The 23,697-nt window shown below is 43.7% G+C and overlaps 1 protein-coding gene across 1 annotated transcript in view; it reads left to right on the top strand.

Moving 5' to 3' along the window:
• PLPPR1 (phospholipid phosphatase related 1) overlaps window positions 1-23,697 on the top strand; it is a 140,189-nt gene that overhangs the window by 59,266 nt on the left and 57,226 nt on the right. Inside the window, exon 2 of the mRNA XM_063129181.1 lies at window positions 13,455-13,564. Within this exon, the coding sequence (XP_062985251.1) occupies window positions 13,502-13,564 (63 nt within the window). The 5' untranslated portion in view covers window positions 13,455-13,501. The remainder of the gene's footprint in view (window positions 1-13,454; window positions 13,565-23,697) is intronic.

Raw genomic sequence — 23,697 nt, 5'->3', positions numbered from 1 at the left:
TTTTGTCTACAACTGTTAAAGATACAGGAGCCCTGTCCTCCTTTCCACATGGTCACCCTAGTCTTGGGTACATGATAAAGCTACTGCAAGTGATTTGTTTATTTAATTACTTAATTTATTTAAAATATTTCTTGGCCGCCTTTCAGGGTAGAAGCCCTCTCAAGGTGGCTTATAGCAATGAAATGCATCAAAACACTTAAAAAAATTAAAAGCAATAAAAACATAAACACAATAACATAGCAATAAAAGTAACAATAAAAGGCAACAATAAAACCAGCAGCAACAACAGTAGTCCTATCATGAGAAGGCCACAGTAAAATAATATGTTTTCAAGGCCTTTTTAAAAGCCTGCAGTGTCAGAGTCTGCAATGACATTTTGTACACCACTATTCATCCAATTGATTCCGGGGCAGTGAACAGAAAATGTAAGTAATACATTATTTCTACCACAAATAATTAAAGTATACATTAATATGATAACAGGCACATGCACACACACACTGAGGCAAGAGCCAAAAACATACAGCTACCTAAGGGCATTATACTTCTTTTAAAATGAATTTTTCAAAGTGATAATGAATAGTAACAAATATAACTACACAGCATGTGAGTCAATTCCTTTACAATGTTTCTGATCGCCCAGGATCTCTATTTGGTACAAGCAAGGTTTTGTGATAAAGTGTTTCTTGGGGCGTGGTCATGTATTCATGTCATGTCAATGAATGGATACCATATTAGGGCTGTGTACGCCCCCCTGAACCACTTTGTATCCCAATCCAGTTCGGGTGGATTTGGACCCCACCCACCCCAGACCCACTCCAGAAGTGGATCCGGAGTGAGATCCAGAGGTCCAGATCAATATTCGGACGCCATTTTGCCCCCCCTTCCCCACCTACCTGCCTCCACAGTGGGTGGCAGAGGGAAAGGGGGGACAAAATAAGGTGTCTGAATAAGCCCCCTCCTCCCCTTACCTGGCTCCGCCATCCGCTGGCCTCAGGCATCAGCGGCAGTCGAAGCCGCCGCATGGACCGCGATGGCGGATGGTGGAGCCAGGTAAGCCCCCCTCCCCCACTAATAGATTTGGACCATTCCGAACTGCTTCGGGTTGATCCGGGCCTTCCCCGACCTGCTCCGGAGCTGGTTTTAGGAGGTCCAGATCGGCCCGCTCTGCTTCGGATTCGGGGATCCGAAACGGAGCGGAGCACACCCCTATACCATATCCCCTAAAAAGTGTCAATTTCTACTTGGTCTCTTTGTAACTTACGAATGTTTAGTGAGTTTCTCCATTAGTTTCCATTAGTTTCTGTTTCCATACCATACGAGATAGTACATTTGCTGATTTCCAGTTTCCAGCCTGGGGTAGTGCTGAAACAACAGCAATGTAGGCACAGGGGACACCTCTTTTGTTGCATGCTGTAGTGCAGGGTTGGGGAACATATCCTCCAGATGTTGTTGCACTGCACTTCCCATCATGCTTCATTATTGGCTACAATGGATAGTACTGATGGAAGTTGTGGTCCATCCATAACTGGAAAGTCACACATTCCCCCACTGCTGCTGTAGTGTCTATAATCTCCATAATCCAATGCCTTACTTTAATTCCAAACCTCTTTTCTGCTTTACAAATTCTCCTAGCTTTGATAGCTTTGAAGAATCCCAACAGTGTTAAAAAGTCCACTTTAAAATAATAATAATGATTGCATAATTTAGTTTTGATGTGCATCGTGTTGCCTAGCAATTTGCTTCTAGGAGAGTAACCACAGCTACTTTCATAAAGGATTCTGATTGTGCTCAACTGATTTTGCTAGGGCATAACTACACCCAATGCATGATGTAGAATTGCTGCCCAAATGGACCCACATTGACTTCTCCTTATCTTCCCCCATGATTTGTACGATCATTTACTCTGTGTCACATCATCATCATCATCATCATTTTTTTCTGGTTTGTTTCTCTGCTATCCATTTTGCCAGCCTTTACAGCAGTTTCATTTTCAGGCTGCTCTTGCTGGGCACAGCAGAGAAAACCAGCCAGAGATAAGCCCTGGTTCTGGGTTCAGACATCACAACAAGCCATGTTCTGTAAGTCAACAACAAACCAATGATTCTATTTGTGATGTGTTAGCGGGGAAGGGTTTAGACTCAACAACCCTATTCAGACGACATTCTAAACTATGGTGGTTACGCACTTTGAGCAAACCATTATGGCTTTGCATGTTATATGAGCTACATGGTGGCTACATATCTGTCCTAAAAACACACTCACTAACCATTTGCTACAAAAGGGTTAGAGGCCTGAACTTGGCTTAGCGTATTGTCTGAACAGTTCGCATGACATGACAGCCCGTGGGTTAAACACGAGCAGGAGAGAGTGGCCGCAATTAACCCAACAACAAACCAGGGTTAACTGCTGGGTTGTTTAGCCCTGCTCTTCCCTGACAGCCCATGGGCTGTCGTGTTGTGAGAACCAAGTCAATGACAAGCTAGATTTCAACAAACCACACTATACCTTAGCATTAAGTGCAAACCGAGCCATGTGATCCTACTTCCCGTTCTTTCTTTCCCAGCTAGTATTTCAACTGGCTGACTTTCCAACTTTAGCCCAAGCCTTCATTCAGAAAAGAAAAATATCTGGAAAGGGGTTGGTTGTACTCAGTGCAACATCATTGCCTTTGTCTTCGTCTATTCTGTTGCACATTCCAACTCCAAGCTTAAAGTGCCATCCACTTTATACCAGCATAAAAATAGCTCTTTCAAAAGGGAAGGTGTTGGAGTGCCCAGCCAATCCTGCTTACAAGCTCAACCTTGCTAATCGCAAAATTGCCATCTCCCTCCGTTTAGTCATCACTGAGGCATGTGGTTTATATTTGGCCCTTCGACTCTTTGCACTCACTCATCATTTAGCAGCTTCTGAGTGTTCATAGTTAGCCATAATTTGTTGGGTATGGCAAATCTCATCATGAATGAATTTTTCAGTTATTTGGGAGTGGAGACTTGGAGCATGTCTACACCAGCCGTTTATCCCAGGATCATCCCTGTGCATGCAAATGACACACGGGATCCAGGGAGCAGGCAGGGATGATCCCTCCATTTTCCTTGGATAATCCTTAGGTGTAGAAAGGGACTTGGTTTCTTTGTTCTGGGTGAAAAAAATATTGTGGGTTTTTAATTTAATGCTCTGTATTTGTCTTCCCAAGGACCGAATACCTTCATGACCTCTTCTCTAAGGAAAGAACATTATAGTAATGATCACTTGCGATCTAACTGAGGTGTGCATACGATTGGCAAACATTTGGAAATCTGCCCTTCGACCATCTCTCAGCCAATGGAGAATAAAAAATTTGGAGTAGGATCATAATGAATCAAAGCACAGCTTACAAACATTGATGGGAGGGAAGGAATAATAATGGAGTCCGATCAAGAGAACAGTATTTAATTAACTCAATTTTGGAACAGCTATAGGCTCAGAGCCAATAGACCTTTTGACAACATCTGTTGTACATTGGAGTTGTGGTTTGTAGAGCTGGATTATGTAATTGCTGTCGAAGGTAATGATTATGTATGATGTGTCTGATAACAATAAAGTGTGGGTTTCAAAAACAAGCAAACCCTTCTATCTTCCCCAGTCTTGATGAAAATCCCCCCACTCAAGGCTGCTAGTAACTTTTTTTCTTAAGTTTAACAGCAGCAGGAGAAGAGGAAAGTTTATCATGCATCCTGTGGGCCAGGGGTAGCCCTGTCCTGCTACAGACAATACTGAGCTAGCCAAGCTGGCTGAGAATGATGGGAGTTGCAGTGCAATCCAGCTGGAGGGCACCAAGTTGGGGAAAGCTTCCCTAACCTTATCTACGGAAACTGGATTTGCTGTTCTCAACTAGAATTGCCACCTTGCTTGGTGGTTCTGCTCCAGTTCTTTCAACAGCAGGCTGGCCTAGTGAAGGTGCAGCTTTTCCTGGCATGGAAAAAGGGGGTGGAGAAAGATGCCATGTAATTTCTTAGTGTCAGGTTGCTGTCATAGGATTAAGAACAAGCCCAGTGATGTTCCTTCTGTCAAGAAATCCTTGCTCTTGTATTTTATTCAAATCCATTCTGCCATTTGTGTTTGTATCTTGGGGCTCCGTTCCCTTGCAAATTAGTCCTTTATTGGTAAGTGCTGCTGTGACTCGAATATCGCAAATTGCCTTTGATGCAAAAAATATCCCTTTGGCTAATTAGAAAGGGGTAATTTAGTACTTCCATTTTTCTTTTGTATGAAGGAAATCTTCAGGCATTGCTAATTGAAGGTGATTTTCAGGTGCATGGATGGAAGCTAAGCGCAACCTTCCTTCCATGCAAAAATGTGGGCAAGAATTTTGATTAGAATTAACTCAAAAGAATTTACCCATTTTGGCAGAGCAGGGTGCGCGCTTGCATGTGTGTGTGCTTCTTACAATACAATCCTATACAGGTCTACTCAGAAGTAGGTCCCACTGAAATCAGTGGGGCTAGGATTACAAGCTTACGTCTGATGTATCTGGGGAAATGTTTTCCCGATGCATTCAAGCAATTTTTGGTCATCACCTCCAAAGCACGTTTTATTACCTTCTGATGATAATTATTTCAGCCATGCATTTTATTATTATTATTGCTAATACAGTTTTGGCCATTATCCTTGCAGATAACACTGCAATGTTATCTTATCTTGCAATCACTCAATGTCCTTTGCCAAATAAATCTACCATACAAGCCATTGCAAACTAGAATGGCCAGATGGCATATGGCAAGCAGATAAAGTTGCCAGCCTTTCCCCGGAAGTGCTGCTTGCCAAGCAGAAATGTAGCATGTGAATCCTTTCCCCCATCACTCCACCTCCATTCTTAGAAAAGAAACTTGACTGACTCCATTTCTCTCTCCCTCTTGGGCAGCCACCAAAGGTACAGGAGTTCTGCCAGGGGGAGAAATCATGGCAGACGTAGCTTGCTGTGCAACGGTGGCTCATTTCCCAGAACTGCAGTTAGTGGTCTCAAGCCAGGCAAAGAGTGCTATTACTGGGTGCCACCATCTGGATATACCAGTGTTGGCTATGCCATCTGCCCGTATGAAGGAGTGCTGGCAGGATCCAGTGAAAGCTACTCACTATTTAGTCCCATAGACTAAACCAGGGCTGAGGAACCTCTTTGATTTCAGAGAAGCTTTTGGGGGCCTGCATTCAGTCAAAGGCCAGAGGGGCAGGGTCAACATGCTAGCGTCGTGTAGCTGAAAGCTTTTCACTTCAAGGACCTAAGCCTTAGAAGGGTCATTTCAACCTTTTCGAATTGGAGTGGGAGAGAGCAACACAAAAGCTGAGAAATCACAAAGTGTCAGTGGTTGGGGAAGGGTGGTGTGGCCTTCTAGGGAACCCCAGAGGGCCCTATTGGGACCCCAAGAGGGCAGATGTGGCCCTCGGGCCTAAGGTTCTGCACCCCTGTACTACACCACTGGTATAAAAATTCACAATTAATTCCTTTTATGTCCCAGTGTTCTCGATGGAATTTAGAAGTGCTTTACAATTCACTAGAGCATTGGGGTGTGCCTAAGTCCCATACGGCTCACTCAAGTTTTGAATGAAGGAATGATGGGGTTACCATAATCACATGACTAGCGTCCATAGTTCAGATGGGCTACAAGGTCAGGGTTAGGCTTAGCGTGACCATATGAAAAGGAGGACAAGGCTCCTGTATCTTTAACAGTTGTATCGAAAAGGAAATTTCAGCAGGTGTCATTTGTATATAAGGGGAACCTGGTGAAATTCCCTCTTCATCACAACAGTTAAAGCTGCAGGTGCCCTGCCCTCTTTTAAATCTGGTCACTTTAGTATAGCTCCTGCTTCCAGAGTTCATCGAAGAGTTGAGAGGAGGTGGGAGGTCATCTGTCAGGGATGCTTTAGGGTGGATTCCTGCATTAAGCAGGGGGTTGGACTCGATGGCCTTGTAGGTCCCTTCCAACTCTGCTATTCTATGATTCTATGATTCTATAAACTGAGTCAGGAAGACCCTCTCTGAAGGAGGAGCCTGGCAAAAGCCTGGGCACTACCTTGCATGGTTTAGCTAATTTAGGTGTAATTCCACAGGTGTGAAGAGATGTTATTAACTGAATAAAGAGTTTGTGGATTGCACAGCGAGTCTCTGTTGCCTCGCTGTACAGCGGATGGGCTTAGCAGACCCTGACATATGTATAGGGACACTGGAGTTGGTAGTAGCTATGGGATCCACATAATTCTATCCTTAAGGAGCATTGGCACATGAGAAACTGGCAACTTTGCTAATGAACAGATCAGACCTTGGTCATTACTGCTGAGGATTGTGGTGCATTCCCTAAGATATTTTACAAGAAACAGAACCTTTTCATAATGGCACCCTCTTTATGGAATGGAATCCTCTGCCTAGGGGATGACTTACAGACCATCTCCTGCTTGAGTTCTTGGCATCAAGACTGTTTTTGTTCTTTTTTGGAACCTCTCTAAATAATAATTTCCCTCCTGCTGTCATTTGGCTTGCTAATTGTTTTATCACTGTAAATAATGTTGATTGATTCTTTTTAATGTTGCTACATTAGAACGTTTCTCCCCCTATTGGATTATTATAATTTTTATGTAAGCCATCTTGAAGACCCTTTCAGGTTCTTTAAAGAGGAAGCACTTTTGCTGCTGATGATCTGGACCACTGTTCTGATGGCTGATTTTATTGTTATAGTATTTCATTGTATTGCTTTGGTATTGTTTCGATTACTTTCTGTGTTGCTGGCCACTTTGAATTTCCCCAGTGGGAAAAAGTGAGACAGATGCCTTTGAAAATTGAATACATTTCTTAAAAAGCAATATGAATTGTGACTAAAGATAAAAATTGTCTGGGAAAATCTACAGATCCTCTGACAGTGATCCTCATATGGGGTCAGAATCAAACTCTTAGGCTGCAGATAGCTACTGTTATCCCCCATGTGATCAGACAAATAAGCTACAGTGTGTAGTTTATTAAGCTACTGTATGTAATCTGAGTCGTCCCCTAGCCTCCTGTCTTGCTGCAGTCATCCTGCCCAAGCAATGGTGCTGTTTCACTCTGCAGACTGTGGATTATCAGAGTGGGTTGTTTTGTCCAAATAAACCATCATGTGTTAAAAAAAACCTCCCTGCATATAACCCATGATGGGTTATTGTGACATCCGAATGCAGTCTTAGAAAACAAGATAGGTTCTTGGTATTACAGCTGTGTGAATATAACTTTCTAGTGACCAGCCTTCCCCAACCTGGTTCCCTTCAGAACTGTTGGACTTCGGTTCCCATCATCCCCAGATAGCACAGCCAATGGTCAGGAATTCTGGAAACTGTGGTCCAAAACATCTGGAGGCCACCAGGTTGGAGAAGTCTGCTATAGACCGTTCCTAATTTTACAATGCAATTCTATACATAGCTATTCAGGAGTAAATCCCATGAGTTAAGTGGGTTTTACTCCCAGGAAAGGCATATAGGATTGCAGTCCTAGGCTGTAATTCTAAATACATTTACCTGGGAGTAAGCTCCCCTAGTTGCAGTCTGATTTAATATGCATAAGATTGTGTTGATAAGGAATGAATAATTGCTAACTTACCTATTCTAAGGATCAGGGAAAAAATATTCCATTTATGCAGGGTAGTCTTATGATGATTTTTCTAAATGAAATGGTTTCAATAATTACAGCCTTCCGGAAAAAAATTAATTATCCAATTAAAAAGTGCAAAACAATTCATTATTAATCTATACACCATAGAATGTGTGTGTATTCCCATACAATTCTAGTATTGTCTTAAAAATCAAACATATAAATTCCTCTAGTTCAGTGTGTGACGTTATATATAGGTGCATAGTTGTTTTTTCCCTCTTTTTAAAAACCTGTGGAACTAGTTGTCAGGGAAAACAGGAGGCTGCCAGATCAGTAAATCACGAACCCTATATCTCTTTCTCTTGGCTAGAAAGGTCTATAGAAAGAAACTGTTGGCCTTTCAAGACATGGGACACAAATTTGTATGCCTCCTTCTACCTTCTCTTTATTGGTTGCTATTTGTAGGCAGAAGGAAAATAGAAGTGGAGTGAGATGGGCCTACTTCGTATATATCACTAACCCATGGGATGGGTTGTTGAATTCTGTGTTGTCGTGATATGTAAACATGCTTGCTGTAACAAACCATGGTTTTTAATCACAAACAACCCAGAAAGAAAACCCATGGTTTTTTGTTAGAGTATGATTAAACCATGGGTTGTCATCACATTGAACCCAGAACTATGGCTTGTGCATAAGGTGGTTTTTTTTGGGGGGGGGTGGGTTGCCAGGCTACAGAGATGATGGGCAAGACTGGCAAAAAAGCAAAACCCTCATCGGCTCTACATGCCAGTACTACAGATTCGCAAAGGGTTTTGGGATACAGGGAGGGATTTGAGTGAAGGAGAAAGAAACAATCTAGGGATTGAGAAAACCAACCATGGTGTATTAGAACACCTCCCAGGCAAACCCAGGGTAGGGCATGAAACCATGGGTTACAGCTATGTGTGAATCAAGCCATTGCATCACAACTTTGTGTTTATTTTTTACTCCATGCTTCTAGGAAGACAGGAGCGGAAGTGAGGTACGGTTGCTTTTTTCAGCAGCACCCTCATGCAGCTCCCATAATGCCCAGTGTTGGCCTAAGCTTGAAAAGAAATTATCCTGCCACAAGGCCATCTCCACTTATTAAAATTTCTCTCTCTCTCTTTTGCTCTTTGACTTTGTAACCAGCGCCACCCACCCCTCCTCCTACTCCCTGAGGAAATAAAAGCTTTTCAGGGTGAGAAGTTTGCCTTCGTGGCTCTTCTTTCTTAACTGCCTTTGTAGTTAATTTCCAATTCACATAATATGAATTCCGCAGCTCTGTATCATTTCCCAGGAGAGCAGAGATGGTAACCTCCACCTCTTTCTCTGTGCTTCAAGGGCTTTGAGGAGGTGTGTGCGGGGTAAATTAGGCAAGATGGGAGCTAGCTCCCGTTAATGAATTCACCACTGCCGTATTATCAATTTGCATTGCCTTATTTAAAGAGCCATAGCATCTCCTTGGACTCCAATTTCTTCATGCTACTATTCTCTTTATCACAGAGAGCAGGGTTGGCTAGGCCTTGCAACATGGCGGTTCTTGGGCTCTGGGAAGAAACAAAACTGAGGCGACAGAAAAGGGGCTGTGGTCTTATTACCATGATCCTCTACCACAAGACCACAACAAAACAATTCAAGCTACTGCATGTTTAACTAACAAAAAGGGTGGCCCTGTCTCCTGCTCACCAGAGGACTGTTTGAAGGTTGTCTGAGGACAAGCCTCTATTTCAGCCTTGCCTAAATTGGTGCCCTCCAGGTGTTTTGGACTTCAACTCCCCATCAGCCCCACCCACGGTGGCCAACTGACAGACATGGTGTTAGTGGTAGTCCAAAACATCTGGAGGGCACCAGGTTGGGGAAAGTTTCTCTATTTGAAAGGCCAGTTTAAAGATAAAGAACCTTAAGAAGAGAGAACAGCAGAAGCCTTGACATGGCCAAGCGCTAGCTGTCCACTGGAAGGGCAGACTGAGCAAGCACACAGGTCTTCTACTCACAGGGTGGCATTTCTATTTAAATTCTAGTAATTATTTCTGAATTATCCACACATATAAATTAGCTTATGCAAATGTCATGCACACAGTGTCCGTTTTTGGGGTGTGTGGTGATGTGTTTCCTCTTTTTTAGTGATGCATAAGTCATCACCCAAATACGTAAGGAATACATGGACGACACTTGCTCTCAGGCCTTAGCTAGACCTAAGGTTTATCCCAGGGTCGTCCCTGCCTGCACCCGGGATATCCTGTGTGTCATTTACATGAACAGGAATGACCCCGGGACGATCCCAGGATAAACCTTAGGTCTAGCTAAGACCTCATTGTCTTTGGGCCAGGAGATTTGAATATATGAAGCTGCTGGCTAGACTGGTTTGCAGAGTCTGTCCTGCCTCTAAGACAGGTATTGGTGGCAACCAGAGATTCCTTTATTTAATATATTGTACTATTTATTACATTTATAGCCGAAGCTCTCTGGGTAGTTTACAAAGATTGTAATAAATAAGTTATTACTAATAATAATTACTACTAATTACTAATTATTAAATAACTACTACTAATAATAATAATATCATCACATAATCAGTCAAATGGAAATAATTTAAGCAGTACTCATAATAAAAAGTTATACCGGAAAAACAACAATCCAATTTAAGTAAATCAAAGTAAAACAGAAATTACTGTAGCACTGAAAAAAATGATTGAGCATTTGATGTAAGGTGATTTAATAAGAATTAATAATAAAAATGATGTAAGGTGATTTAACAAGAATTAATAATAAAAATGATGTAAGGTGATTTAACAAGAATTAATAATAAAAAATGACCATCTTGCAACAAATTTATTCGATTTCTGTCTCGCTCTCTCCCAATTTAGCCATTAATGCCCATGTGTTCTGTGGCCTTTCCCCTAAAGTCTTTTAGCAGCCCTCGAACTCATAATTTCTCTAGGAGGCCTAGAGGCACCTTTTCTAGGAGGCAGAGCCTTCAGTTCTGCCTCCTAGATGTGCAACTTGTTCTGCATTGCATTGTCAGTAGCACAGAGGTAAACAATGGGCTCTAACAACCTCAAGGATGTTACTCCCAGGAAATAAAAATTCCGTGACAAATGGGGGTTGCTAAATGCCCCCACCCCCGGTCTGTCATTCATCACCTGCAATTCTGAGTGCAGGGAACACACTTCTGGGCAGCTGTGGTGCTCTACTGGGAATGCAGCGACTTTTAACACTCTAGTATTTTTCGATGCTAACCCATTTATATGAAATACGCTTGGAGACTCAGTGGGATTTTTCCTTACAAGTCAAACTGTGAGCAAAAATGTGTGTGTCACTTCTTGATCTGATAGAGCCACCGGGAACAGGAACAGGGGAGTTGGCTATCTCTGTCTTAGGACAAAGCCATGGTGAAGGGGTGGGCCTAGGTTATGGTTCCCAAAAAAAGGATGGAGACAACTGTTAGCCAAGTAGGGGCAGCAGGTTGGAATTAGCCAATGATTCACAGCAGGGAGGGTACATTCAAAGGGCAGCATCATTGGGCAGACGCCAAGGCCCACACTCCAGCGGAGGGCCCACTATTAAGCCCTGGAGATCCCTGGTAGGGGTATGCACGGACCCCCCGATCCACCCGGCGGGCTGATCCGAAAATTTCGGATCGGCCTGCTCCACTCCGTGCCACTCCGCCCATAGTCCGCTCCTCTTCGCCGTGGAGCTCTGGCTCTGAATCGGAGCTCCGCAGTGGAGGGGAGTGGCGCCAGGTAAGCCCCCCCTTACTCCTCTCCCTTACCTGCAGAGCCCGGTAAGGGACCAAGGGGGAGGGGGGCCTTACCTGCGTCCGTCCGCGGTCCCTCGGCTTCTTCAATTGAGCCCATGGCTCAACCAGGAAGTCTGGGCCACAAGTGCGGCCTAGACTTCCTGGTTGAGCCGCGGGCTCAATTGAAGAAGCCGAGGGACCGCGGACGGACGCAGGTAAGGGAGAGGAGGGAGGGGGGTTACCGGGCCCTGCCGCTGTCGCCGCATGGGCGACAGCGGCAGGGCCCGGTAAACCCCACTTACTTTTCTTGCGGAGCTCCGGATTGAGGCGAAGGATCCGCCTTCACCTCGATCCTCTTCGCAACGCTCCGCCAGCCCCCCCAATCCTCTTCGCCTCCTCTTTAAGGGGAGGCGAAGCACCCCGCTCCGCTTCTAATTCGCCAGTCCGATTAGAAGCGGAGCACATCCCTAATCTCTGGCTCTCCTTCTCCTCCTCCTCCTTGCTGTCACTGCCTGTTCACCTGTCCTGTCTAAGCAAGGGTGTAATGATTGGAGTGAGGAGGTGGAGAAAGAGGAGGAGCAAGTTCCACTCACCCTGCCCTCTCTCACCCTGGGCAGTTGTGTGGCATGGGTCCAAAAGGAGAATGTGTGGAAATGGGCAGCAGTGACAGGGACAAAGAGGAGATTGGCCCTCTCAGAGACGGGCCTCCTGATAACACCTTGCCCACACCCACGCCCCCCATGCTCCAGTCTAGAGCTAAGACTGCATGCAATTAGTTAAGCAAGCCCTGCTCCCCACCATTTAAAGTGGAGGAAGCAATAACAGGGAGCCAAGAGTTTATGAAATGTAGCAATGCACCACACAGGAGGCCTGTTTTAGTCATCAGCATGGAATTCCTCAAAAGGCTTAGGCAAAGCTCTATAGTAGTGGCAGGAAAACATGTGGCTTTCCAGATGTTGTTGGGCTGCAATTTCCATCAACCCTAGTCATCATAGTGTTGATGACTATGGGAGATATAGTCTAACAACATATGTTCTCCAACCCTGTTCTAAAGCAGGGGTAGGCAACTTGGCACCTTCCTGGTCGTATCATCATCATCATCATATTTACTACACTGCCCCATAGCCAAAGCTCTCTGGGTGGTTTACAAAGATTAAAACATTAAAAAAAACTACTACAACTTCCATAATTCCTGACCATTGGCCATGCTGGCTGAGACTTATGAGAACTGCAGTCCAAAACATCTACAGGACACCAGGTTGCCTACTACTGTTCTAAAAGGTGAACAGGAAGCTATATAAGGACCATGTTCATTCAGTGGGTCAGAAGCTGCCAGTCCAAATGCCCTGGAATGGGAACTTCTATGGCTGGTATGATTCCAGCTGATGGGCAAGGAATTTGCCTGGAACCATGATGGAGATTGACCATAGCTCATAATAGAAGGAAAGGGACTGTAGCTCAGTGGTAAAACGTGCTTTGCATGCAGAAGGCACTGCTGGCTGTACTCATAATAGAAGGGAAGGGACTGTAGCTCAGTGGTAAAACCATGCTTTGCATGTAGAAGGTGCTGCGTTCAAATCCTGGCATCTCCAAGGATTTGGGATGCCGGGATTTTGGCCTTGGCTCTACCACTGAGCTACAGCTTCTCCCCCTCTACTACTGAGCTATGGCCAATCTCCTTCATGGTAGGGCTAGGAAGGAATCCTGCCTGAATCCCAGGAGAGTTGCTGCCAGTCAGTGTTGACGGTACTAGGCCAGATGGGCCAGTAAAAGGCAGTTTCCTATGTTTCAGAAGCATATGCCATGTATGCTCAAACTTTCATTTTCTGGCATTGCCATGTCAAAGGAACACAGATAGCAGAGCTCAAAAAAACCTAAAGAATTGCCCTCAGTGTCAGAATACACAGGTCTGGGCAGCTGCATATAAAGCCTCTTCATACGTTCACGCACATGTGATGTTGGAGTCCCTTGGATCTTTCCATTTGCTTCCCAGCATGTGTGTGTAACACTACAAGTATTACATATACGACTTCCTTGGCAACAATAAACGATCCGTTTCCAACCTCTTATCCCTTAAATGATTCTGGTTTTTCTTTTTGTCAGCCTTGAACAACTTTGGACGTGCTTAACCTCGAGAGGTGTGATGAGAAATGGCTCTGGGGAACAACACGCAGCGAAGTTACTCCATCATCCCGTGCTTCATCTTTGTCGAGGTGAGTGCAGCTTTCGGACTTCTGGGTTTTAGAAAATGGATATCGATTTTATCCGGCTGTGTTGAACCTGAATGGAAAACGCAGCGGAGAACTGATGGCCACTGGGGTTATGATCCTAAGGACATTGACTTCTCAGTGTCTGTGTTCAGAGTGAACCTACAAGGCTGTAGAGATCGTGCAGGAGTAGCATGTACTTGTTTGATGAGGCTTGGAGAAGAGTCCCCGGTCCCATGGAAGTAGTATTGTAAGAGGCTGAAAACACAGATCTTCTGCAATCACCAACATTTCGGTGATATCTGGATTTTATTATTGAGTTGTGTGTGTGTGTGTGTGCTATGATGCCATACGGCATCTAACAGCCTTTCCCAACCTGGTGCTCTCTAGATGTGTTATACTAAAAGTCCAAGCATCCCCAGCCTGAATGGCCACTGCTGGCTGAGGATGATGGGAGTTCTAGTCCAACACATTTGGAGAATGCCAGATTGGGGAAGGTTGCCATTGATGGTTGTTCATACATAGATAAGTATCTGTGGAGGCTTAGGATTGTCTGTAGGAAGACATACATCCAATTTCAAGCCTGCACAGATGAACATAATAATGGCCTTTGCTGCATAAGCAACTTATGGTTCTTCCACCCACGCTTGTTCAAAACATCCGAAGCGGAGCCTTCCCATCTTTTTCCATCCCTATGAGGTTATCTTCAACATACACATTCCTCCTGTGAGGGTGAGATGTGTAGGCTGAGCTTCAGACACTCTATGGCTGAAGGCAGACATAATGTTAAAGCAGACACTGCACTGAGCTCATCATCTCTCAGGGTTATCCTGGCCTGCCCCCAGCTTTGCAATCTATAAAAGAGATGTACATACAGCACCTTAAATGCTGGCTTAGCCAACAGCATTTTGCCCCAAGAATGCATTGAATGGGGGGCTAGGACATGCGGGTTGGCCCACCCCCAATGTCCCCATCCTCACCAACTCCACTACCATACCTTTGCAAATTGAACAGAAGGTTGAAGGGAGAACTAACATGCATTCAGCTAGTCGCGTGTAGGTTCTCCATTAAGAATTTCCATCCAATGTGTGCACCAGGCAGTGGGTGGAGCTACAGGGGGCAGAATATTTGGAGTGGAGCCCCATGCAAAGTCCCACTCAGCCCTCTACAATTCCTAATTTATTATTTTATACATTTTACTTCATATATCGTAATCCACTGCATCATATATTATAACCTCAATAGCTTAATTTAGCACATCATATTTTTTTATCCTAGTGACCTTAAAGCATTCTGTTTATTTATTTCAGCCTAGTTAACTGATTTTGGTGTGTCTTTGACCACAGCTAGACAGGGCGATATCCCGTGGATCATCCCAGGATCATCCCTGTGCATCCACATGATGCACAGGGGATCCCGGGGGCAGGGAGGAATGATCCCTCCCTTTCCCGGGATAAAGGACACCACTTCTATCCTGACTTTGCCCACGGTCTGGGGATGATCCCAAGACAATGGGAGGTATGGGTCGCCATCCTGGTTTCGTCCCGTCTCCTTGCGAGTAACTGCGAGGAGCTGGGAACCAGGCACGGGGCTCCTCAGGAGCGCCATGCTGGGGTGGGGTGGGGGGGAGCGGGAGGTTTCTAACAAACAAACAAAAAACATTTACTGTTTTCGCTCATGCGCTCTTTTCCGCTTTAAAAAAACCAAACAAAATGGCGGGTGCGACGTCCTCTTCCTCCTGGGACATCGCACGCCACATATAGACTGAGGGGGAGGATCTCACGATCACCTTATCCCTAGGTCTGGCAATGCCCTTTGTGTGTTGAATGGATCTGTGACTGTATAATAAAGTTTGATTGATTGATTGATTGGTTGGTTGGTTGGTTGATTCTTAGAATATAAACATTCCAAGAATACTTAAAGCTCTTACTGCCAGTAACTAATCCTTAGGAGAAGCATTTCGGCTTTTTAGAATGGGGAAAAAGCTGCCCAAAAGCTGGGAAAGGGACGTGGGCTTCTGAGAAACCCCAGGAGGGCTGAATTTGGCCACTGGGCCTGAGGTTCCTGACCCCTCTTGTAAGAAGTGAGGATACACATATCCACCACACATAAGAAAGACCACTAACTTACATATCCCATGGGCCTCAGGCGCACTAGGAATGAAGTGCACATTTTCAGGCCAAGGTATTTTTAGGATGAGATATTTTGAGGATGAGCGTGATGCATACAATCAGCAAATGAGGTAGTCATCCTGTATCTGGGCTCTACCACCTCAGACTGCAGACAGTTCAGGGGTCTCCGTTGATTGAATGTTCCATCATATGCACGCACATATTCCATACAGAAAATTAGCATGTCAGAGAGAGACTGAGAGAGAGAGAACCTTTCCTGGCATATTAGTTTTCATAGGTGCAGGGAACATCTGCATGACAACAAGCATTTAAACGTGCCCATCCCCCTTTAGGAACCTGAAGTGATACCGCCTAGAACTGGGTTTATCTCCTTATAGGCTCTTGGTGTGCTTCAGTCTCCAAGGAAACCTTTTTCTTTTTGCAAATCTAGGGACCAAGCGAGGGGGGGGAAATCAATCTGTCATCCCTTCACCCGATCAATATTTTTTTAAGGGACGAATGAGAGACACCAAGTTTCAGAAGTAAGATCTTTTAATTTATAGGCAGACACGACCATCTCTGAAGACTTCTTCTTTCTTCTTAGCCCTCTAATGTGTGAATGATGAGTCTGTCTGAAAGTGCAGGTGAGAGAGTTATAAATTGGCCTTTCTTTAGTCAAGGCTGACATGGACATAAAAATAAATCAAGTTACAGTGCAGGGCGAGATGTGAGTGTCCCAAATATCTTTCTGCTTGCTACAAATAATGCCAGCGTTCAGGATTGATTTAGGAAGCAGAACAAGAGCGTGTAGTTTCTTTAAAAAAGAACTCCGGTACTCTTTATGGTCTTTTTTTTAAAGAAACACATTGTTTCTATTCAATTTTATGTACGTTCCCCCCAATAACTAACATAATGTTCATAATTTCAGGCTTTGGAATGCACTGATTTTGCACCACGTCAGAGTTACTTTTGGAAAGCCCTGACTTCCATTTTGCAAACTGATATAACTCTTGATCCCAGATGTCCCTTGTCTCCTCCCAGGGTCCTTTAAAGGGGATTTTCAAACTTCTGGTGTTACGTGAACCTTTCTCACCTGCATTTTCATTCAATAATAAGGCAGATGTTGGGAGAATTCTGACTGATTGTGAACAAGATGCATGCTCGGGCACATAAGCCTGTTTGCTCACACTTTGCTCCTCCCCACTAACATGACCATGAGGCAAGCCAGGAATGTTTTGTTTAGCACAGGGGTGCACAACCCTTTTCAGCTGGAAGGCCGAATTTCATTTTGGAGAAGCTCTCAGGGGCCGCATTCCAGCGATGGAATACTCCAAACCCTGGCACAGTTTAGCTTAAAGCACCTATTGCCAGTAACAAAGCCTTGGATGATGCATTTCAGCTTTTTAGAATGTGTGTGTGTGAGGGGTATTGCACGAAAGTGGGGAAAACCTCAAACAATTAGTGGTTTGGGGATAGGGCATGAGGGGGTGGCCATCTGGGGACCCCAGACCTGAGGTTCTGCATGATACTATAGCATGTTGTCTGAATTTGGGCTCCTGACTACTTTCTCCAAAATAAACCAGGAATTGTAAACCAAGAGCAAACCCTGGTTTGCCATTCTGGCTTGTGGAGTGAGCAACAAGCCAGGATCCCAAGTTTAGACAGCATGCTAAACAAACCATTCCTGGTTTGTTTAATGCTTGCGCTAGCCGGGAGGAGCAAAACAGGAGCAAACATGCTGTGTATACCAGCATGCAGCTCATACACAATTAGCCAATTTTTTCCAGAATCATGGTTTATCAGTTCATCAAATGTGGCCATAGTCTCATCTGCTGAGAAGCGACAACATGTTGCAGAGGATTCTTGGGAACCAGGCCTATTGGATTATACCATTGCCCTACAGCCTTGTAACCCATAATATATACCCAATATTCTTCAGTACCGGTATACCGCTGGGGAAAATGAACTCTGTTTGCCTCTACTGTCCTTCTCATAGAGGAACCTTTGTTAAAGTTTTCAGGAACCCCAGGATTCCCTGAAACATATTTTGAAATCCATTTGAAATAAGAACATAAAAAGAGCCATGCTGGATCAGACTAAGGGCTGATCTAGTCTAGTATTCTGTTCACGCTGTGGCCAACCAGCTGCCTACCAGAAACCCACATGACTGCAACTCCCACACATTCTTATATATAGTTGCAGTCTGCCCCTGAATTCTCATTTCAGCCCATGCATGCTAGAAAAGAGGAATATGTATGTGAAGAGTGAACCCAGATTACTGCAGTTTGGGCCATTTCCCCCAGTGTCATTTAAACTGGTTTTTGCACTTCCTGCATCTGTCATTCAAACATACCGTAACCGATGGCATTGGCTAGCATCTAGATCTGGCTTCAAAGTGACTGTCTTCCATTTTCTATATCCCATTGATGATGTTCCATAAACATTGTAAAAACATCTCTACACTATTAAAAAGTTGATATAGGATGCGATCCAGTTTGACAATGTAAGTAGCCTTGCTCAAACAGATATACAGGCTCACAAATGTCTTCCTTATTAAAATATGACATCCTTGTTATACTCATAAAACTGTCATCTTGTCTGAGTTTTTGTTTAATCTGACACATTTAACATGTACAATTGTTCACATTTCAGTTTCGGTTCCAGCTTACATAGCATTACATATTCTTCGCTGTAAGAACTTGCACTGTACTACTTTAACAAATTCCTTTGTAAATCTGGAATTTGAGCTTTTCAGTAATAGAGAGGAAGAGCAAGATATCTAATCTATAACAGCAGAAAGGTTACATCAACATTTCAGCCCTTAATTAGAATATCTGCTTCGTATTAAAATTGGACAAAAGGTGAAGCAGGGACTCATTAAAACAGATTCCAGGCATTGATCAAACCAATATCTAAAGAGCTCAGAAAATGGAGCTATTTGAGGAAACTGTGATCAAAATGTTTTATTCAACTAAGAACTGTGGGATCACAGCAAAGGTCCTTCTAGGGCACAAGGTGAGGAACTTGTTTTGGCCTTCAACTCCCACAAACCCTGAGTATTGGCTGCACTGGCTAGGGCTGCTGGAAGTTGTAGGCCAAAGCATCTGGAAGGCCACAAATTGCTCATTCCTGATCCAGTCTAACATTCTGTTTCAAGAGAAAGAGTCTGCAAAGGACACAAGCCAGACCTGAGAATGACTGTTGATCCTGTTTGTTCCCAGCGTCTGTCAATTGGAGCTATATTGCCTCTAAACCTGGAGGTTCCATTTTAAACTATCATGGCTTAGTAGCCGCTGACAAACCTAATAGCAGTCATGGTTAATAGACAAAGGGCCTGTTCTCCATGAATTTCTGAAAAGCCATTTAAGCTTGTGTCTATCACTACATCTCGTATCAATACAGTAATTATACATTGCATGAAGTACCTTCTTTTTATTTCTCAGGAACCTACTATTAATTTAACATTGTTGGACAATCGTAAGTTCCAGGGTTTCAAAACAGACAACACTTCTACTCACTCTCTCTCCACCTTTCAAATACAAACCTCTGTATCATTTCTCCTCTCCCCCTTTTTAATAAACTCCCTCCAAACTTCTCCCTTACTCCCGAGCAAATTATTTGCCCTTTTCTGTACTTCCTCCAACCTTAAAATGTTCTGTTTGAGATAAGAGGACTAGAACTGCACAAAGCATTCTAAGTGTAGTGAGCCAGTGTGGTGTAGTGGTTAGAGTGTTGGACTGGGAGTTGGGAGATCTGGGTTCTCGTCCTCACTTGGCCATGGAACTTCACTGAGTGACTTTGGGCCAGTCACAGACTCTCAGCCCAACCTACCTCACAGGGTTGTTGTGGGGATAACATGGAGAGGAGGAGGATTATGTATGCCTCCTTGGGTTCCTTGGAGGAAAAAGGAGGGATATAAATGCAATAAATAAACAAATAAAATAAATAAGTGTGTTTGAGTGAGATAAGAGTTATATAACAACAACATGATACCCTGGTTTTTATTGTTGTTACCACCCCAAAATAATATTAAAATCTTCCTTCACCAAGGCTTGTTCTACAGGCTTAACAGATCTATCTTTAATAGGGCTTAACATCAATTTACCTGGGATGGACACTAATCCGACAGACTTTTAAAATTATTAATGATGTTTTATCAGCCAACTTCCAATCTTCTAGTTAGGAGGTTGACTTGATTGGTAAATTAAATATGTTTGTTATTGGATAAATAATTTGACATTTGGGTTCTTTAAGAACACTTGCTGGGAAATGCCCTCTGGTATTGTTTAATGGTTACATTTTAATGTGTCCATCAGTTAGGAAACATCACTGTTCAACATCTCTATGTGACATTGTTCTTCAGATATACTACAATGGTTCATGCCCAAAAGATGTTAGGAACGTCTACTCCAAAGATGGATGCAAAGGATTTGTGAACCTGTATACATTTCCATGTGGAATCTTGTGCAAGGATATAAACCGATCAGTGTCAATAGAGTTGCTTGCACATTAGGTAAAGCAGATCTCACATTACTACTTTGACCTTTGCTTTCAATAGATTTGGAGGGGGTGGGGAATTTCCCTTGGGAATTTTTCAGTATAGGTACACTAGAAATGGGTCTGTTTGATCAGACAAATCACCAGAGAATGTGGTTTGTGATGGTCATAATGGGATGTCTCCTGCCATTCTTTTCTCTGATATATGCACTGATGGTGGAAGAAATGAAAAGAGAAAGGAAGAGAGCAAGAGAGAGGTTGTCATGACTTAAAAGCTTACCCATGTTGTGTCTTCACAGTTCAAAACACCTTCCCTCATCAGGCTGGCTCCTTTTGAGATGTACTCTCCGTGAGTGTGTGTGTGTTGCCTGAAGAAGAGTTTTGCAAGCAGGAAGGGAACACTTCTTGACAGCTCAATTTATAGCACATTCAAGAGAAACAAGGAGATTTTGAAGGATAATTAAAACTGGAGTGACATACTGGGAAATACATCAAAGTAGTATGATGCTGTCAAGCAGGGTGTCTGAAGTAAACAGTCACTCAGGACACACTGCACTTGGACTAGTCCTTCTGGGGTGTTTACCATACTGTTCCATCAGAGGAAATGTGTTTTAAACTGTTTGGGTCTGGGCTCTTTTGGACAGATTGGATGATTCTCTTAAATGCTTGCTCAATCAGCACAGCTTCCCTGGGATAAAATATTCCCCAGGGCTGTTCCACTTTAGAATACCGAGGGGTGGGATTATATGAGTGAACGCTCTCTCATTTTAAGAAAAAAGAAATAAATTCACGAGGGAAATAATCTGGGAGAAGGGTTTTGGCCTAACTTTTTCTCCAACATGCTAGTTGTGTATGTATAAAGTCAGGAAACCACAGACAATTGACAGTTGGAGAAAAGGGTGGTGCCAGGGGAAAGGAGAGCCAGTGTGGCATAGTGGCTAGAGTGTTGGACTGGGAGTCAGGAGGTTCAGGTTCTAGTTCCCACTCGGCCATGAAGCTCACTGCATGACTTCGGGCCAGTCACAGACTCTCAGCCCAGCCTACCTCACAGGATTGTTGTTGTGAAAGTAAAATGGAGAGGAGTATTATGTATGGCACCTTGGATTCCTTGAGGAGGAAAAAGGCAGGATATAAAAGTAATAAATAAATAACGGAGGTTGGTCCAGGGAAAAGAGGATGTGGCCATCTGGGAAAGCCAGGAGAGCCAAAGGCCAGAGCTTCCATACTCCTGGTTTAGAGTAGAACAAAACTCAAAAAGTGACGTCCTTTGAATTCAATTCTATGTGTCATTTGACCCTGCTAAAGTGAAGCATGCTGATTACTTTAACTTTTGGCTCAGCAAGACCGACTGGGACTATATCCTAGTTTCACTTCCTCATTGGATCATAGAATCATAGAACAGTTGGAAGGGGCCTATAAGGCCATCGAGTTCAACCCCCTGCTCAATGCAGGGAACTACCTTCAGGCATCCCTGACAGATGGTTGTCCAGCTGCCTCTTGAATGCCTCAAGTGTGGGAGAGCCCACTACCTCCCCAGGTAACTGGTTCCAATGTTATACTGCTCTAACAGTCAGGAAATTTTTCCTGATGTCCAGCTGGAATCTGGCTTCCTGTAACTTGAGCCCGTTATTCCATGTCCTGCACTCTGGGAGGATCGAGAAGAGATCCTGTCCCTCCTCTGTGTGACAACCTTTTAAGTATTTGAAGAGTGCTATCATGTCTCCCCTCAATCTTCTCTTCTCCAGACTAAACATGCCCAGTTGTTTCAGTCTCTCTTATAGGGCTTTGTTTCCAGACTCCTGATCTTCCTGGTTGCCCTCCTCTGAACACGCTCCAGCTTGTCTGCGTCCTTCCTGAATTGTGAAGCCCAGAACTGGAGGGAGATTGGGTTTTAAATGTAATATATCAATTGATAAAAATACTGCGGTGTTGGCTTTGTGATATACATGGCTCCTGTTGGGAGTTGTCAACACTGGTTGTGTACTGTCACAGTTAGGATTACCACTTCCATGAATGGTTGTGGGTGCAAAACCTTAGGCTGCCTTGATCCACTTTCTCTTGAGCCGTTCCATTGGTTTTTAACAGCATGATTTCAGCACAAGTGGCACGAGGCTTGCAGGGTAGAGATGTGATCGTGGAGGCAACGCAAGCCCCATTTGTTTCCATTACAGAGTTTCAAGGAGGTGGCTGCCAAAGAAGAAGTTGAGCCATAGGGCTCAAAGTGGCATGCACAATAAATTAGGCTGAAGCTGTCTGATCTGGTTTCAGAGCCAAATGGAAAAGATGTACTCAAAGGTCCATTGATTCACAGCTGTAAATTAGGGTAGGGTTGACAGTAGCACTGAAGAAAGCTGCATGCAAAATGTTCTGGATGGTTTAAACGAGGTACCACGACTCTCCTTATGAAAATCCCCCTTCAACTTCTTCCTAACTTAACGTGCAAGTGTGCCCTGCGACAAAATGTTGTAGCGTGTCTCTGGGGTGCTGCTCTTACCTCAAGCCTGGGGGATGAGGGGACTGAAAAAGCAGAAGAGAGGATCAAAGACTGGAGTCCTTGCCCTGACTTGGGGGTCTTACTTTATTGAACCAGTCAGCATGCATGTCAAGAGGGGGCGGAGAGATGAGTCTTCTTCATACGCTTGCATGCTGAAAATCTGGCCTAGGAGGAGATCTGATTGGAGAATTTAAATAAGATTGACCATTACTACAACCTGAGAAGTATGAAGGATTCTTGACACTGAAACCAATTCACCCTCAGCCCCACCAGAACCCCCCCAAATATTGACAGTGGACTACATTTCAGTATTTATTTATTTATTTATTACATTTTTATACCGCCCAATAGCCGAAGCTCTCTGTGCGGTACCTTATCATCTATCTATCTATCTATCTATCTATCTATCTATCTATCTATCTATCATCTATCTATCTATCTTTCTGTCAAAAAATGGTGCTCAAGGTGGCTAACTTTAAAATTCAGATTTTTTTTTTAAATAAAAATGTAACATAAAACCAAGAAAATTTGAAGCACAGCAAGAAAAGAAATCAACTAACCCATTAGACCCTCCTTTAGCAACAGACCAGCTTATATGTATGGTCCAGCAACATCTTCAAGCCCATACGTTCCCCACTCCTGCTATAAACCATTCAGAACTTGACTTCTGATTTGTAGTATCCAGTATACACTGCACTGCAGGTCTCCCAGCCACGGTTGCTTTCAACCAGCAATATGGGGGACGATGAACTTAGAATTTGCATTAGCAGGGCTGCTTTTAAAATATTTTGCTCTAAATATAACCTGAATTAGAAAGAGCAGGAATTCTTCTCTTTGTTGCTTTCCTTTTTTTTTATGGGTGGGGGGAGATGTTGGACTCACTGTTGCTCCAATCCTGATTACATTGGATGTCTCCATTAATTTCTGTAGGCAGCTCTCAGATCCATTCTTGGAGCATTTAAAAATAGTGTGAACCAGGAAATAACCCACTTATCCACACAGTGAGATGGTTCTTTCTACCCTTTTTATATCTTGGT

This window comes from Elgaria multicarinata, chromosome 6, assembly GCF_023053635.1.
Source record: "Elgaria multicarinata webbii isolate HBS135686 ecotype San Diego chromosome 6, rElgMul1.1.pri, whole genome shotgun sequence".
NCBI classification, from domain to species: domain Eukaryota; kingdom Metazoa; phylum Chordata; class Lepidosauria; order Squamata; family Anguidae; genus Elgaria; species Elgaria multicarinata.
Note: the sequence above shows the minus strand (reverse complement) of the source record. Positions and strands in the feature narration are given on the sequence as shown.